This window comes from Terrapene carolina, unplaced genomic scaffold (genome assembly GCF_002925995.2).
Source record: "Terrapene carolina triunguis isolate 2854851 unplaced genomic scaffold, T_m_triunguis-2.0 Scaffold189, whole genome shotgun sequence".
Classification (NCBI taxonomy): domain Eukaryota; kingdom Metazoa; phylum Chordata; order Testudines; family Emydidae; genus Terrapene; species Terrapene triunguis.
In genome coordinates this window covers 7,722,052-7,740,141 of record NW_020664540.1, presented here as the reverse complement: position 1 = coordinate 7,740,141, position 18,090 = coordinate 7,722,052, and the positions used below count along the sequence as shown (strand labels likewise).

The 18,090-nt window shown below is 40.2% G+C and overlaps 1 protein-coding gene across 1 annotated transcript in view; it reads left to right on the top strand.

The window, feature by feature from the left end:
* Window positions 1–15,365, top strand: part of HIF1A (hypoxia inducible factor 1 subunit alpha) — a 46,612-nt gene extending 31,247 nt beyond the window's left edge. The window contains exons 5-15 of the mRNA XM_026654202.1: window positions 104–216; window positions 1,413–1,615; window positions 3,286–3,392; window positions 3,743–3,890; window positions 5,027–5,238; window positions 5,427–5,707; window positions 6,502–6,624; window positions 7,855–8,252; window positions 9,096–9,204; window positions 13,683–13,809; window positions 13,960–15,365. Coding sequence (XP_026509987.1) covers window positions 104–216; window positions 1,413–1,615; window positions 3,286–3,392; window positions 3,743–3,890; window positions 5,027–5,238; window positions 5,427–5,707; window positions 6,502–6,624; window positions 7,855–8,252; window positions 9,096–9,204; window positions 13,683–13,809; window positions 13,960–14,111 — 1,973 coding nt within the window. The 3' untranslated portion in view covers window positions 14,112–15,365. The remainder of the gene's footprint in view (window positions 1–103; window positions 217–1,412; window positions 1,616–3,285; window positions 3,393–3,742; window positions 3,891–5,026; window positions 5,239–5,426; window positions 5,708–6,501; window positions 6,625–7,854; window positions 8,253–9,095; window positions 9,205–13,682; window positions 13,810–13,959) is intronic.
* The last annotated feature ends 2,725 nt before the right edge of the window (window positions 15,366–18,090 follow it).

The following is an 18,090-nucleotide window of genomic DNA, read 5'->3' as shown; positions in this document are numbered from 1 at the left end:
TTTGTGTGTCCTTTATTCTAGTCACACAGCTAGTTTTGCTGCACTTATTTGAAGCTTGTGAAGGTGATGAAATACTCACATTTCACTTAATATTTTTTATTAGGTCCTGTGAAAAAGGGCAAAGAACAGAATACAGAGCGTAGCTTTTTCCTCAGGATGAAGTGTACACTGACCAGCAGGGGAAGGACAGTAAATATAAAGTCTGCAACGTGGAAGGTAATCAACCCTGGGGTATACATGAATATTGATATGACTAGAACCTTTGCTTTTCAGATCTCATTAGGTGCAAGTATCCACATTTGGAACAAAGTATAAAATAATTTAGCGTGCAGCAGTGCAGTGTGGCATTCTCCAATTTCTTGCTGATTTGGTAAAACCTACAGTGCACTCTTGTGACTGTAAGTTCTTAAATATGCTGCACTGCAACTTAGAACACATCTAGGACGTAACTGAAAATTAATTTGCAAAATAAGAGAACCTTTTTAATACTGACCTTTCAACTTAAGTCAGGAGTCACTAATAATTATTAAAATATTTGTGTGAAGCTTCCTGCTCTTGCATAAAATTAACTAGGATTACATCATGATGATGACTGATTCTGATTGACTTTAAAGTGGTTAACTTTGTGAAGGAGCCTAGCATTATTATTCCTCTTTTGCTGGTTCTCCCCCCACACCATAACTGGAACAAAATATAGCTAATTTGAGTCTCTTAAAATGGATCTATCTTATTTCCCAGATAAAATATGGTCACTTTTTTATATCCAGTGACTGCACTGTGTTCAGAAAGGTTTTTCTATGGCTTTCAGTTTGTCACATATTCATGATCAAATCCCCAGTTATACAAACAGTTCTGACTTCAGACTCATAGGGAGGCAGAACGGGATTTCCAGGCTTTTGTATTTTAGGAATATTTGGAGTATGATGGAACTCTCTCCTTCTACCTTCATCCCCACAAAGAATGCAAAATACAGCTTTGTCTTCTGTCTCTGTTTCAAACAGAAATATAAGCTGTCTTCTGTCTGTTTCAATTTGAAACATAAGCAATCAAACACCATCTGTGCCACTGATGAGTGATTGTACTCATCTGTTGGCTGTAGAGGCAATTTTCAAAGATGAATCAATTAACTTTTAGTATAAATTCAATGAGCACCAAAAAGGAAAAAAAGTTGGTAGCCAACTTAACATTTTTAATGTGCATAGTGTAAATGGGGAGGAAACTTTTTTTACGTAACTGTAGCAGATGTCACACATATGCTTGAATGCTGCTATTGCATTTTGAGTACTGACACCAGTAGTTCACCTAGGGAGAGAGGAAGGCCACTGCCCACTTATGAAATTATAACCGTTGTAATGTCAATCTCCTTTTCCAATACAGAACTTAGTTTTTAAATGCTTTTTTTCCCCCTGTAGGTACTTCACTGTACAGGGCATGTTCGTGTGTATGATGCCTGCAATAATCAGACTCTCTGTGGATATAAAAAGCCTCCCATGACATGCTTGGTGTTGATTTGTGTACCTATCCCTCATCCATCAAACATTGAAGTCCCTTTGGACAGCAAGACATTCCTCAGTCGCCACAGCCTGGATATGAAATTTTCATATTGTGATGAAAGGTAAAGCCAAATATAAGTTCTGACAAACATTCAGTGCATTATTTTAGTTTTTATATTTGTGGGTAGTTTTATTTCTTAACTTTTATCCATCTATAAAACTGAGTTCATATGTGATACTTCAGGTTTTACTAGCTTGTCATTTTTTTAATTGGTCAATATATTTTATGTAAAAAGCAAGGTTTTTTTTGTTTTGTTTTTTTTAAACCTGAAAAGTTTACTACGTTAAGGAAATAATTCCTGTATGGAGTCATCACTTATGGAACAATTTGAATTGGCAGAGTAGCACCTTTTATCCAGAAGGATCCAAAGGCACTTTAAAAATTAGATACCCTTTTACCCATCAGTGAAGTGCAGCCACCTCTGGGATGCTGCTAATTTCAGTGTTTTATATTTCTTTATAAACCTTTCTTGCATGTGTACAGTTGACCACTTCTGAGCAAAATGCATTTATCTAACAGGTTCATATTGAAAACGTAGCTTGTCAAGTTCAGAATATGGAATAACTTTACAACATTTTATTTAAAACTCAAATCAATAGCAGTGCATGCTACTTGCTTCTTATTGATAGAATAAGCAGTGGTCAGAGATTGCGTCTTCTAACTTAAACTGTCGCTTCATCAGATTGCTGTTAGATTCAAGCAAATATTGCATGTTAGTGCAAGTGTTTTCTCAGAACTGGTTTGCATACAGAAATTGCACTGATTCAGCCAATTTAGTGAGATCAGTGCCATTTCTGTGTGTTCTGTTTCTCTGGTTTCTTTTGATATAGGCAGTTAAACTGAGTGCTCTTTTTTGTTCTGTGTACAACGCTGCCATCTAGTGGTTAAAGGGAATATGATTTGATTTAAATCCAAAAAGACTTTCACTTCTAAGTTAGGATTGCTGAAATTTCAGATTCTCATTCCTCTTAAACAATTACAGAATTAAAACAATTACAGAATAAAATAGTGCTGAAGCAGGTATAATGTCTTATCTATGTTTGATTTAACTTCTGAATATAGTATTAGAGAGACAAGGTGTGTGAATATAGTATTAGCACAAATTGCATACTACATCCTGTACACCATTGTCCTGTATTTAATAAGAAAAAAATTGATGTATAAAGACCTGAGATTAGATTTGAATAACTAGAAGTGGAGGGTTATGAACATTCCAGCTGGTAGTAAAACTGCCTCGAAATACTAGTGGAATAGGACTATGAGATCTTTGAGATAGGCGAACATCAGAAGAGACAAGTTTTCCTCAGTTTAACCCTGCTTGAAAGGAAAACTGTCATTTTACATACACCACTGTTGCTGGCAATGTAGTCATCTAGGAGTTTCTGGTTTGGAAGAGATTGCTTCTTTAGAGCCATTAACATCTACATTAAATTTATTCATCTAATCATCAAAATCAATGATTGTTAGCCAAGTGGTCAGGGATGCAGAACCATGCTCTTGGTGACCCTACACCTCTGACAGCCATAAGCTGGGACTGGACGACTGTATGGGTCACTCAATAATTACCCTATTCTCTTCATGCTCTCTGAAGCACTGGTACTGGCCACTGTTGGAAGATGGGATACTGGGCTTAAATGTACCATTGGTCTGACCCAGTAGGGCCATTCTCATGTTCTTATCTACTTCTCTATTTCTGCTTTCACTTAACCTTTTTTTCTTTTCAATTTAAAGAATTACAGAGCTGATGGGATATGAGCCAGAAGAACTCTTGGGTCACTCCATCTATGAATACTATCATGCTCTGGACTCTGATCATCTGACCAAAACTCATCATGATAGTAAGTAGAAAGACAGACCTATAACTCTCTGTAATTTAAGTCCTAGGGAGGTTGTGGAATCTCCATCTCTGGAGATATTTAAGAGTAGGTTAGATAAATGTCTATCAGGGAGGGTCTAGACAGTATTTGGTCCTGCCATGAGGGCAGGGGACTGGACTCGATGACCTCTCGAGGTCCCGTCCAGTCCTAGAATCTATGAATCCTTTAGATAAGATAGGGAGGGTGGGGGTAGGAAGGGAATTACTTGAAAATTTTTAATAGCAAGTGTGGATCTGAAGTGATTAATGTATATTTTTGCTTTAGCTATAAAAAGCCACTTCATTATTCTAAAGTTGACCTTTCTGCTTTAGTGTTCACTAAAGGGCAAGTGACTACAGGACAGTACAGAATGCTTGCTAAGCATGGTGGATATGTCTGGGTTGAAACTCAAGCAACTGTTATATACAGCACTAAGAACTCCCAACCACAGTGCATAGTGTGCGTAAATTACGTCTTGAGGTAAGCTGTGAGTAGTTAAACACTTTTTGCATGTTTCTTTATTATAGATTAAGCCAAAGCCCAAAGGATCTGACCTCAAATTAGATACGTTCTGGCACTTACTATCTCCTTTATAAGCAATGATTTGCAATTGCCTAGAAAATTGCCAGATACAGAGTTAAGGGAGCAATAAACTGGGAAGTAGAGTTACTCTTTAATGTATACCTAGAACTCCCATTGATGTCAATGGGGAAATCTGAATGTAGAATGAGGATGGACTCTGCAGGAGGGGTGCGGCAGGGGGTTGGAGTGTAGGAGGGGGTGCGGAGTGCAGGAGGGGGCTCAGGGTAGGGGGTTAGGGTGCGGGGCACAGGAGGGGTGCGGGCTCTGGCCCGGTGCCATTACCTCGAGCAGCTCCAGGGTGGCAGCGGGGCTAAGGCAAGGACATGGTGCTGGCTGCTTCCGGGAGCGGTGCGGGGCCAGGGCAGCCTGCCTTAGTCCTGCTGTGCCACGGGCTGGCAACCCCACGGACCGGATTGAAAGCCCTGACAGGCTGGATCCAGCCCGCAGGCCATAGTTTGCCCTCCCCTGGGCTAGATAGATGTAAATCGAGATATGGACCTTTGTCTGGAGTTCAACATACCTTTTGTCTGGAGTTTTTCAGTAGTGTTTTAACTCTGTCACAAAGCATTAGTAGTTAAAATATAGTCTTTCCTCCCGTTTCTTCATCAGTGTGACTCTTTGTTTACTCAAAACTTTTAACTTTTCACTGGTAAAATAACTGCATTGCTAATATTGACTGCAACTTGCTGTTTTTGGAAATCTTTTGAATTTCTTCAAAATTGTGAATGAATCTGTAATAATCATTAAGACAGCATATAAGTGTTTGGTATTTTTTTTTTAATCTGTTTATTACTGACATTTTCATAAAGCACAGCTGTCCTAATTACTTACGTGAAGTTCTCCTTTTATGCTATCGCAACTGGTTGCTGAGAAGATTGAATTTGAGGGATGAATGGGCAATAGCAGAATTTTAAAAACTCCTGCGCATATAACATGAGCAAAGAGAAATAAAATAGAATTGTCAGAATTGTTTCTAAACTTCCTATGAGCTGCTAGCTGCTCTTTAAAGAATCATCTTTTTTTGTTTTTGACAGTGAAATTGTACAGAAGGAGTTATTTCTTTCCCTTGCACAAACTGAGTGCGTGCTGAAACCAGTGGAGTCTCCTGATATGAAAATATTCAGCAAGGCTGACCTAGAAGATACTAACAGCCTCTTTGAAAAACTTAAAAAGGAACCAGATGCTTTAACTTTGCTCGCACCAGCTCCTGGAGACACGATTATCTCTTTAGATTTCAGCAGTAATGGTGGGTTTGTGTTTAAGTCAGAGACCCTATTGATTAATAATATTAGTGTATGTTAAAATAAACATTAGAAAATAACTTGCCAATATCACTTGCCTAACAAAAAATATTTCAGCTGCTGTTATTTAATGAGGTCCATAGACAGACTCCGCGCTTTTACTTAGGTTGATGGTTTTTTTTAATTTTTATAGAGTCTGATGAGCAACAATATGATGAAGTTCCTTTGTATAATGATGTAATGCTCCCCTCATCCAGTGAGAAATTGAAGAATATAAATTTGGCAATGTCCCCACTTCCTGCCTCTGAAATTACAAAGCCACTTCGTAGCAATGCTGACCCTGCACTCAATAGAGAAGTTGTATCAAAACTGGAGCCAAACACAGAGCCACTAGAACTTGCATTTTCCAGCCACCAGAGGCAAGGCCAGCCAGTCAGCCCTTCTGATGCAAGCACTAACCAAAGTTCACCTGAGGTCAGTCATACAATTTGGGAAGACAGTCATCAAAATAAATGTGAAGTAGGCTTTTGAGTAAATATCTCTAGACAAAGTGGTGTGAACAGAGTTTCTAGAGTATTTGCATATTATTTGGATTGTATTTCTAAATTGTGGCCATGTAATATTAAATTATATTTACAGCATAACCTGTCAATAAAAGAGTACTTTACCTTTCAGTTTGAAAGCTATATTTTCCGTTTTTTTTAAAATTAGAGATTAAAAGTGCATATGAATGTGTAACTGCTTTGAGTACATCTTTTAAGGAATTTAGGATTCAGAGAGATGCTTATTGCAATTAATGAGTGAGTTACAGCAAATCAGTGTATAAACTTCTGACACATTTATACCTGTCCCACATCCCCCAAACTGTGGCAATCTATTAAAACTGATGATAGTGAAAACTCTGCGCATATTTAGATGAATGCAAATACTATCCAGTACCATTGAGTTTTCATTAAATTTTTGCAATTATAGTTTGGTTGCACGTTGTATGTTTGTTTGTTTTTTAGAGTGAAGCTATAGAATCATAGGACTGGAAGGGACCTCGAGAGGTCATCTAGTCCAGTCCCCTGCACTCATGGCAGGACTAAGTATTATCTAGACCATTCCTGACCGGTGTTTGTCTAACCTGTTCTTAAAAATCTCCAGTGATGGAGATTCCACAACCTTCCTAGGCAATTTATTCCAGTGCTTAACCACCCTGACAGTTAGGCACAATGTTGAACCAATTGAAAATTTGTACTTAAAACTGAATTGAATTGTCTTGACAGCCCCGTAGTCCCAATGACTATTGCTTTGACGTGGATAATGATATGGCTAATGAGTTTAAGCTGGAATTAGTGGAAAAACTCTTTGCAATAGACACAGAAGCGAAAAATCCATTCTCTACTCAGGTATGTACATTAAGTTAAACTTGCGTGTCATCTTAAGCCTATCCTAGAGTGCAGTATTTGTATGCTTATTTTATCAAATGTTAAAATTAATGTGTTAAATACAGGAGCAGTATTTCTGAAAACTAAAGAAGAGTTGGTAGCTGGTTTCTAAATAGTTTTTGAGATCTAAAAAAATGGTGCTCTCAAAGCACTATTCCAGAGGTTTGGGGAGAGAGGAAGTGGCAGACTATTTACAGATCATTAAGGCATTCTTGGGTATTGCACAGATACACTAGAAACTTTATTTATGAAGGACATAAATCCACACCGTGTAGAGGTCAAAGCATAGGGGTTTATTACACACAGCGCTGGCGGAGTGTCACCTGGCTTATTAGGCTCAGAGACACTGTCAATCAATTAAAAGGAGTACTTGTGGCACCTCTTGCGGATACAGACTAACACGGCTGCTACTCTGAAACCTGTCAATCAATTGATTACAATGAAATATATAGATTTTCCCTGGGCGGGGGAAAGTGACGGAGTAGGCAGTTCCACACCCCAGGATAGGTTTTGCAGCAAGACAAGATAGCACATTAGCCAATGGTTAAAAGGTTACATAAATGTCTCCGCCCATGGTCTCAAATTAGCAAGTTAACATTTAATTAATACTTTGATAAAATGTTATTAGTATAAAATATATATGTTGAATTTTGATTTGGGGTCCATAGGAATGGAGCAACTTCTTTGATTGTTCAACAGGTACATTCCTAGGGGTTAAAGCAAAGAAACAGTGAAAGGATATGGTAACACAGATTGTCTCCTTTATGCCTTAAGGCAGGGCATTGGTCCCTGGGAAGGGAGGTGGAAGGATGCCATATCATTATACTAACATGTGCCAATTTTTCATAAACTCAAGGTTGGATCTGTGGGAAGACTGTTTTCCCTTCAGGAGAAACACAATAGGAACAGGGATTCTTTGTTCAATTTGAAACATTGGATGAAACATAATTATTCAGTTATTGCCGTAACATCTGGCATTTCTACTGACCAAGCATATCTTAGCAAAGGCAATGTTATTTTGTTTACCCCAGCTTTCTCTTAGCTGATCACTATTAGCTAGGCCTCTGGTCTCCAGACCAAACTCTGGACTTTGGGTCTGGAAAAGAGCTGGCATAATTCATATACCAGGTTGTTATATAACATGCACATGGATTTTAACCCTTCAATTTACCCATTTTATTATTCTTTCAGGAAACTGATTTAGACTTGGAGATGTTAGCTCCTTACATCCCAATGGATGACGACTTCCAGTTACGATCCTTTGATCAGCCGCCTTCACTGGAGAGTGGTTGCGCCAGCTCTCAGAGTGTGGCCACCAATACCATATTTCAGCAAACCCAAGCACTGTCTACTGCCGCTGAGGAAGTAACACCAGTGAAAACAGAATGCATGGATGACATTAAGACTCTCATTGTTTCTCAGTCTCCTGTCCTCATAATCAATGAAACCAACAGCGCCCCAGCATCACCATATGGTGCAAATCGAAGTCGAACTGCATCTCCAATCAGGGCTGGAAAAGGAACATTGGACCAGATGGAGAAATCTTATCCAGGAACACCCGATTTGTTAACAGTCACTTTGAGTAAAAGGTATTTTAAAAATGAAGCTGAAATCCTGTTACCCATTAATCTTGAAGAAATTAGACCTGTAATATATTTCTCTAGCCTGTACAGTAGAGCTTTATTATCTGCTGTCGTCTTTGATCCCTTTTTTGAACAAGCTGTATAACTTTATTTATGCTTTAAAAGAAGATTTTAAGTTTAGTGCACTTCGACAGCAACTGGAGTTGATTTCCCAGAACCTTTTTTGCATTTGTATTTACATCAAGTCTTTGTATAGAAAACAAACAATTGAACCATTCTTGTTCATATTTTTTGTTCTGCTCCTCTTCATACTGAGTTGTGCAAACAAAACAGTCCAGTAGGCCATCTGAAAGAGGGTATGCATAAGTAATTTCTTGCCCAGTTTCTGATGTGATGCAAAGACTGCCTTAAGCTTAGATGTTATGCTTAAAATAAGTTGTACTTCAGTAATATGGATTATGGGCATCCATAACAGATTTTTATCATGACATACAGTGTCACCAAATCAGAATTTTAATCCATTTGATAAAACAAAGTAGCTTTCCCTGTGCACGGACACTGCTCTCCCCATGCCCACTCTCAAAGGAGGGACGGGAGAATGACATACTTAAGCTTTCTCTGTTTTTCTGTAGAGAGGAACTTTTTTTAAAGGTCAGCCAGTTTTCCATGTTAAGATCAGAAGTAGTTGACTTAGCAAGATTTAAAGCTAGAATTCTTTCTAATCATGCATTGAAACAGTGACACATAAATAACTGACTGTCACTGTGAAATATTTATTTTACAAAGTGTTTATAAAAGACTGGCTGGAGGATAGTAGGAACTTTAATGGACTGAACCCATTTTTCTTAGATCTGCTGCAGTGGATGAAGAACTGAATCCAAAGATGCTGGCTTTGCATAACTCTCAGAGAAAGCGAAAGATGGACTATGATGGCTCACTTTTTCAAGCAGTGGGAATTGTAAGTTTTGGTATTATTTTTCTTTTAAAATTAGTTGTAATCTTACTGTTTCCAGAATTAACCATTGATACAGAATCTCGACTTTAGCTAGTGCAATACAGCAAAATCCTGTGACCAAAGTAATCATTTAAGTTAATAACATCCTATGTCTTCCTGGATGCAAAACCTTTGATTTCAATTCTTTCCCACTATCAAAATAGTTTTAAACTACCCTCTGCACCCAGACAAATGTCTCCGTTAGATAGAAGATAAACTTTTCATTTGTGAAACAGTCTCTTGGAATGTGTTTAAGTAGAAAATAAGGCATTGTAAGAACATGAGACTAAAAACAATGTTCACCTGCTAACAATGTGTGTCATTGCTATTTCAAACTTTACCTCCATGTCCCTCAAAATCAGAGACCTTGCAAAGAGCTGGAACAGGAGCAGCACGGATTTGGAAGGATGTATAAATCCTACAAATATAAATAGATTTAGAGAGATCTCTTATTGCCTATGTCACTTGTCAAATAAAATCCCATTTTTAAAAAAAACTTCACACAAGTTAATTCTCTACAGTGGTATGCGTCTCGAGACTTTCTGATTCTTTGATGTTCTGTAATGTAAGTGTGGTCTTAGAATATGTCTACGTAGCAAAAAAACCCCATGGCAGCAAGTCTTAAAGCGTATGTCAACTGACTTGTGCTTGTATTGCAGGACTAAAAATAGCAGTATAGACATTTGGGCTCTGGTTGGTGCCTGGGCTCCAAGATCCTCTCCCTGGTTGGCTGGGTTTCAGAGCCTGAGCCCGAATGCCTGCACTTTCGTTTTTAGCCCCACCGCACAAGCCCTGCAAGCCTGAGTGACTTGACGCGGGCTCTAAGACTTGCTGCCAGGGTTTATTGGTTTTGTTTTCTGTTTTGCTTTGTAGATGTAGGCTCGCATGCTCTAGAGTGCAAGCGTGTTTTCTTCCAAATAGCGAATTATCCCTACATCATCGCCTGGCTTTGGAATGACTGCTTATATTTTGTCTACTAGCGATCTGACCTCTTGTCTCCCAGAAGGCTGGGGAAAACTTGTACATCCAGTTCTTCTGTAAAGCTCCTGCAGCTTTTTGTTATGTAATTTAGAGACTCTTGTTTTTATTCTCCTTAGCGTCTCTTAATCTTTTTTTTTTTTTTTTTTTAAATAAAACATTCTAACGTATTTTCATTCTCTTTACTCTTTGCATTCGCATGCATGTTTGTTTGTTTTTTTCCTGGTAGCCTTTTAGGAATGATTGTTCTCCATCCGTGTTCTAATGATCCTCGCTGCCTTTGTTTTACATATTGTTGCTATGGCTGCCATATGTTTCCCATTTAGGCCATTTCAACAGATGTCACCACTGACAAAATAGCAAATGATCTATGCTAGCTTCGTGTATTGCAATGTAAGCCAGCTGCTATAATGAAGGTTCTGTGAAGGCTTCCATTTATACAGTGCCTCTCATCCCCTTTTTCTCACGTTTATAATTTTCTCAATTTCTCCTTTTAGCTAAAATTTCTATTACTGATTTTGTCTCTGCTTAAAGGCAACTTCTTTCTGTCCATGTATTTGAAAAATTACTCTTTTTAACACGTTTTTTGCACAGGTAACTCAAAGGTTGTGCTTTAAAAGATTAAATTTTCTAGTGTCTAAGTCAGGGTTGGCCAAACCGTGACTTGTGAGCCGCATGCGACTCTTTTACAGTTAGCCCACTACCCATTCTCCACCTACCAGACTGGGGGGAGGGGGCTCAGAGCTGCTGCCCTGCAGCGGGGTGGGGCTAGGGGCTTCTGCCAGAGATGACTGGTGCCCGCTGAGGGGGGGGGCACAAATTAAAGGTCGTCCCCCCATACCCCGCACACCATCCCCTCTTACCCTCAGCAGTCCCTCCCTGCAGCTCCCAGGTGTTAAATCCACGTGGAGAGGTAGCTCCTGCAGGGAGGGGCAGCTGCTTTAGCTCTGCTGAGAGAGGCAGCAGCAAAATCAGTGGCACTCCCTGCAGCTCCCAGCTATTTGCTACTGACTTTCCCCACAGCCTCAGCTCCCAGCTTGCTGGTACCAGCAGCTGCTGTGCAGGGAGGAGGCCCGGTGGCACCATGTGACCAAGCAGGGACGGCAAACCCTGGCAAAAATCTGGGGCGGGGAGCACCAAAGGTTTCCATGTGTTCCCCCTCACCCGTCACCTCTGGCTTCTGTCCAGCAGAGAGGGGGGTTTCGGGGCTTCAGCCCTGTGGGGCACGTGTGCCAGGGCTTAGGGTTTCAGCAGGAGCAGGGCTGAGGGCCTGAGTCTGGGCAGGTGCTTCCCGTGGGGCTGAAGCTCTGAGACACGCACCCCCGCTTTTCAGGGCTGAAACCCTGAGCAGGCGCCTCTCACAGGGCTGGAGCCCCGAACCCCAGCAGGCACATGGCTCTCAAGCTTCTGATGATTGCCATATGCAGCTCGGAGGATCAGTAAGTTTGACCACCTGGGTCTAGGTTTTACTGAGGACTAGTTCTAAACCAGCTTGTACAGCCTGCCCCAAATGGAGTTGTAAGCATTTGAAATCTGTTTCGCACATGTGTAAAAGAAAACTGCCACTAAGTTTAGGTTTATACTATCTCATATTTTAGGATTATGTAAATATAGATCCTGGTTTCATAGAGCTACAGATAAGATTTTATGGTCCTGTCAGTGTGGCATTCCATAGCTCTGTGTATGAAGAGAAACTGGAATATCGTTTGTCTATTATTTATGTAATTTTTTTTTTTTTTTAAACAAGGACATTTCGGGTACGTCTACACAGCAAGCCTCAGAGCTTGGATTGACAGACTTGGGCTCAGGGGGCTTGCACTGCAGCACTAAAAATAGCTGTGTAGACATTCAGGCTCAGGCTGGAGATTGAACTCTGAAGCCCACCTCTGAACCCAAACATCTACATAGCTATTTTTAGCACCATAGCTAGGCTCTGAGATTCTTTTGCTATGTAGATGTATTCTTAGTTCAAAAGAAAAAGACATTGGTGTCATAAGATTTCAAAACGAATGAATCAGAAGTTAGGAAATGTAATGTGAACTGCTATGTTGCACACACAAATATACTAGCTATGGTACAATGTGGCTGAGTTAACCTTCCTATGAAAATGTAATGTTTAAATCTTCTGACTGAGTCATTCATTTGAATCTTTTTACACCAAAGGCAGTTTTTCTTGTTTATATAGATTTCACATATGTAGAAAATTCTTAGTGAAAAAGGGAAGTAATTCAAAGTGAAAAGCAACATACCTGAATATTTTAAGACTCTAAGATTTTCACAGCATTCCACTGTCTTCACCCCTCCATGTTCAATAGCCATCTACCAGAGAAAGGACAGAACTTCCAAATCCGGGCACCAGTATTAGCACTCTTGCCAGCAGTTCCTCAGCTTCCAAGCATCTCTGTAGATGGTTGGCTTTTCCTTTGTCTTGCTTTCTGGTTTAGCAGACATGTTTTCTTACCTAGTCCAGAAAGCAATAACTTTCCTACGAAGACACACACAGCCTTCTTGCTCTGTCCTATACCCCAGAATCTCTCGTCTGCTGCTGTCACAAGTGATTCTAGAGCCACGGCTGTGATTGGAATGAGTCAGGATTCCACATTGGTAGGGTCCATTTTGATCAATTTCATGGCAAGAGGGTTTTAAAATTGGTCAGTTTCACATTTTCAGATGTTTATATCTGAAATGTCACGGTATTGTAACCGTGGGGCCCTCAACCCAAAAGGTACCCGGAGGTAGGTCTGATCCCCTCTGAGAGCAGCCCTGCAAGTGAAGAAGAAATCCTGTCCCTCCCCGGAGCCTCTGGCTGGGGAGGATCAGATGTCACGGGGAAGGGCTTATTTCATGATCCGTGACATGTTTTTCATGGCCGTGAGATTGGTAGGGCCCTACACATTGGCAATGAGAACAAAAGAAAGGGGGCAGCTGGTCCGGGACACAAGATAATTTGGCGTGTGGGAGCAAAATTTACATCACAAAAGTTTAAATGATTTTTATATCTAGTTCACGTGAGGATTGGGAACAGTAGTAATGCCATAGTAGTTCTCCTCTCTTCTCCTACGTTTTTTATTTCCATTCACTTCAGTAAACTCTGCGGCCTGCTCAGACAATGGTAGTGACCAGCAAAAGTAGTAAGAGGTGGCTGGGGCGGGCGTATGTATACATATAACACACACTAATTTTGAGGATGGTGTTTGGTTTTATTAAAACCAAGGTTATCTCCTTCTTAAAGTGTGTACTTTTTTTCCCCCCCTTTTTCCTAAAGCAAGACTCCCTTTTACTTTTAAACATCAGTCTACACTAATTTGTCCTTAAACTTTCTCTTTCAGGTACTAAATGAATTCAGTTTTAGATAGTAGCAGCATGTTAGTAACTATAGTGATAAGAACTGGTGATTGATTTCCTCTGGAAATTTTTGCATACATGATCTGCAAAAATAAGTTTTTGTTTGTTTGTTTTTTAAGGGATCTTTATTCCAGCAGTCAGAAGATTGTGGAGCGAATGCATCACTTTGTTGGAAACGTGTAAAAGGGTGCAAATCTAATGGCCAGAATGGAGTGGGACAAAAGACAATCATCTTGTTATCAACTGGTTAGTGTTCATGTGTGTGGGAGGGAAGGGGGAAATTAAGTATTATTAAAGCTGTATTCGCTAATGGAACTTGCCTCCCCCATACGCTAATTTGGGAAATGTAAAATACAGTAAGTAATGTGCCCTTATCTTTATCATCTTCCTTTTTAGATATAGCAAGTAAGCTCCTAGGGCAGTCAATGGATGAGACTGGACTACCACAACTTACCAGTTATGATTGCGAAGTAAATGCTCCCATACAAGGCAGCAGAAACCTGCTACAGGGTGAAGAATTGCTCAGAGCTCTGGATCAAGTTAACTGAGTTTTCACAATACTTGTTCTTTTTTTGGACACTGGAGAACCATCACCTAAAGCAGTCTATTTATATTTTCTATATCTGATTTTAGAAGCCTGGCTACAATACTGCACTCATTCAGTTAGTTCCGTTTCGATCCCCTTTCTACTTTACTTATTTTGACAGATTTTTTCATATATTCTTTATGTAACAACTCAGATTATAGTGCATTTTCATAATTCTTTGGTACATACACTTTAAGTCCATTACATTTAAAACATCCTCGCAATAGCAGCTTTGAAATATGCACCTGTTTTTAAAAACGTATTTATTTTTTATTTTATTTTTTTTAGCTGGAGAGTTTCATTGAAAGAATCCTATCAATAAAATGTCACACAGTAAAACAGTCAATACTTCCCGCCTGCTCTTCGTAAGTAGTTGGAAGGCGTATGCTTTGTCAGTTATTTTAAAAAACATTTTTATTTTAATGATTTTTTTTATACGAAACAACAGTGCTTTTCAGCAGTGCATTGTAGCCACAATCGCACAATATATTTTCTTAAAAAACAAACAAACCAGCAATTCCTCATGCAATATAGTCTACGTTTATAAAACTAGTTTTTAAGGAGAAGAATCTTTGAGGGGTTTTTTTTTTGCCTGTGAAATCATGTTTAATTCTTGAGGCTGTCATTGTTTTAGTCATGTTGTAATATAAACTGTGTTCCTAAATGCTGTATTATGCTTATGACTGAAATGAGTATTAAGTAAAAGGGAAGGGTTTTATCTGGAAAGAACAATAACAGCATTTTATTTGGATACATTCTCTTAATTTACAGAGAGGGTTTGATGTTCCTAAAGTAGTCACTTTCAGCTCAAAAAAATCCCTACCTGTAGTTGTGGAAGTTCATGCTAATATTGTGTATCTGAGATTAAATCTAAATGTTTTGCTTACCCTGTGTGGTATCGGTGATATTTCAAGCAGATCGTAAGACATCATGCATTGTTAGCAGAGTTGCCTAGTACATCGTTGAGTTGCTCAATATTTGATGTTTTGGTTTTATGCACCTTGTTGCTGTTAACATCCATGTATTCATGTAGATTTCAATAACTCAATATATTTTAGAAACCTTTTTATTTTGAAATAAGTAGTTGTCTCACAAACATCTTATTTCCTATATGTACTGTACACATTTTTCATTCACTCATTCTTTCTCTCTATGTGGTTGGATCTAACACTAACTGTATTGTTTTATTACATCAATAAACTATATGTGGACCAGGCCCCCTTGGAAAGTGTTTTATCTATTGAGAACAGTGACATCTTGGTTTTGTCATTTATGTTTGTGGTTACTGCTAATCAGTGTTCACTGATTTCAGTAAAATCCTCTCCAAGAAGTTAAAAAGGAATTTCCTGATTCTGACCCCAAAACCTATCAAGTCAATCGTTTATCTGAGCCTATTCAGTACTAAATACATTTTCATGACAAAGACTTGTGCAGTCATTGGCAATAGATTTTTAAGTAATTTAATTTTCCTTTTTTACCAAGCATACGATCAGTTATTAATTGTGGAATGAAAGTGGGAAGGAAAATATCGTTTTTGTGATAACAATGGCAAATCTTTCCATACTCTGCCAGCTACTGCCTGTCAAGGTAACTATCAAAGACAAAGCACGTCAAATTTGTCAGATAAATCAGTTAAATTTGGACTTTTGGCATATACATGAGATGGAAAATGCACCTGGCACTTGATTAAAGATATGGAACTTGCTATGCTCTAAATGTGATTGTACCATCTGCTCAGCTCTAGTTTTGGTGTCAAGGTAACGGTTTTCATTTTGCTACATTAGAATGTGGTGTCACTAGAACCAGCCTGTCACATACACGTGGAATGACAGTGTAGCTTCAGTCAACTTTAAGGCAATGTCACAACAACTTTTAAAAAATCATGCTCTAAGCCAGGGGCAGGGAAACTTTTTGGCCTGAGGGCTGCATCGGGTTTCGTAAATTGTAAGGCGGGCCGGTTAGGGGAGGGGGTTGTGGCCCGGCTCCCACCTCCTATCTTGCCCCCCCCCGGACTCCTGCCCCATCCAACCCCCCCTCTCAATCCTGACGGCCCCCCTGGTATTCCTGCCCCATCCAACCACCCCTTCTCCCTGTCCCCTGACTGCCCCTGGAACCCCTGCCCCTGACTGCCCCTGGAACCCCTGCCCCTGACTGCCCCCTGCCACCCCATCCAACCCCCCCTTCCTGACTGCCCCCCCGGGACCCCTGTCCCCCCCAACCGCTCCGACCCCTATCCACACCCCCGCCCCCTGACCACCACCCCAAACTCCCCTGCCCTCTATCGAATCCCCCCGCCCCCTTACCGCGCTGCCTGGAGCACCGGTGGCTGGCGGCGCTACAGCCCGCTGCCCGGCTGGAACCGGGCCATGCCGCCGCCGCCACCACCACCACGCAGCTCAGAGCACCAGGTCAAGCCCAGCTCTGCAGCTGCGCTGCCCAAGGAGCTCACAGCCCCGCTGCCCAGAGCATTGCGCCGGCGGCAGAGCAAGGTGAGGCTGCGGGAAAGGGGGAACAGTGGGAGAGGGGCCGGGGGCAAGCCTCTCGGGCCAGGAGCTCAGGGACTGGGCAGGACGGTCCTGTGGGCCATAGTTTGCCCACTTCTGCTCTAAGCAATCTTTTTATACTTGACACAATTTAACTTCTTCCTGGAATCCATACTTTCTGTAGCAATTACACAAGTATGGTAAATTTTTCAAAAACACCTAAATGACTTAAGGGCTTTGGCTCCCATATAACTGAGTCACTTTGAAAAATGGGACTTCTCATTGAAAGTCAATGGGACTTGAAGGGTAAAATGCTCAAGAGCGCCTGTCTTTTACAAATCGTTAACTCACTAAAAGTGATTGCTCAAAACATTCAAAAAATTAATCCATTTCTAAAACTATTAGCTGGATAAGATGCAAAATTCTCAAACTGAGAAGCCAATATTTTTACAATTAAATCGGGAATGTATTGGCATTTACTTCAGAGAAAGCTTTACTTTAATGTAAGGAGCTTGAAAGTCAGTGACAGGATACTGCCAAAAGTCTACAATCTGGGTTGTGTGTGTTGGGAAAGAAAGGGAAAATACTGTATACCTAGTTACAGAACTAGAATTTGTCTCGTTTATAGACTTTTACAGATACTAGGCCAAGATTTTAGGTTCCTGTTCTTGAAATCTCTGGTCCATAAGGCTTCTTACATCCATATTTGGGCAAATAAACTCAGCAGCTCAAATAAACTCGATTAGGAGCCTGCCTAAGCACCTGTTCTTGATAATCTTGGTTGTAAAGTTCAATTGCAGAAGAGTATATGACAAATACATGCTTTGTATAATATGAAAATTCAAAAGTAACCTTTAACACTGGACAGGCTTTGAGTCCAAACTTGTAAAGATAGCCTTTAAATATGTGACCCAACTGTACAGTTTGTAGGTAAATCCAAGGGAAAGAAGTTACCATTCACTCACTGTTTTGATGACTTGCTGGTCCCTCTTCCATGCCATCCCGTTTTCCTTCATCTGCCTCTGAGAAAGTTGCAGCAAAAAGCACATGCTGAATTCTTCATGGCTTGAGGAGGCAGCTGCTGGCTTGAGGAGCAGTGAGTGAGCTTGAACAATTTTAAGTCCTCCCTTCCTGTTCATAGGTCTAGAAGTCTGATTCTCCAATAAGTATCTATAGCTGGCCTATCAGGCATTCGCAAAGACACTTCTTGGGTCTCAGGCCAAGTTGATCCAATAAAAGATATTACTTCACTTACCTTGTCTTTCAACAACTTTCCCAACAGACTTGACTTTTCCCAGCTGAAACATTTTTTTGATAAATCTGTCTTCTACCGTTCTGCTTCAACTTGCCATAGCACTCTGTGGAGCTTATTTTAGAAGTACCTCCCTTGATGACCAGTCACTCCCTTACTAATCAGCCCTTCTCTGTGGAAGATAATTAATTATCGGCGGGAGAAAA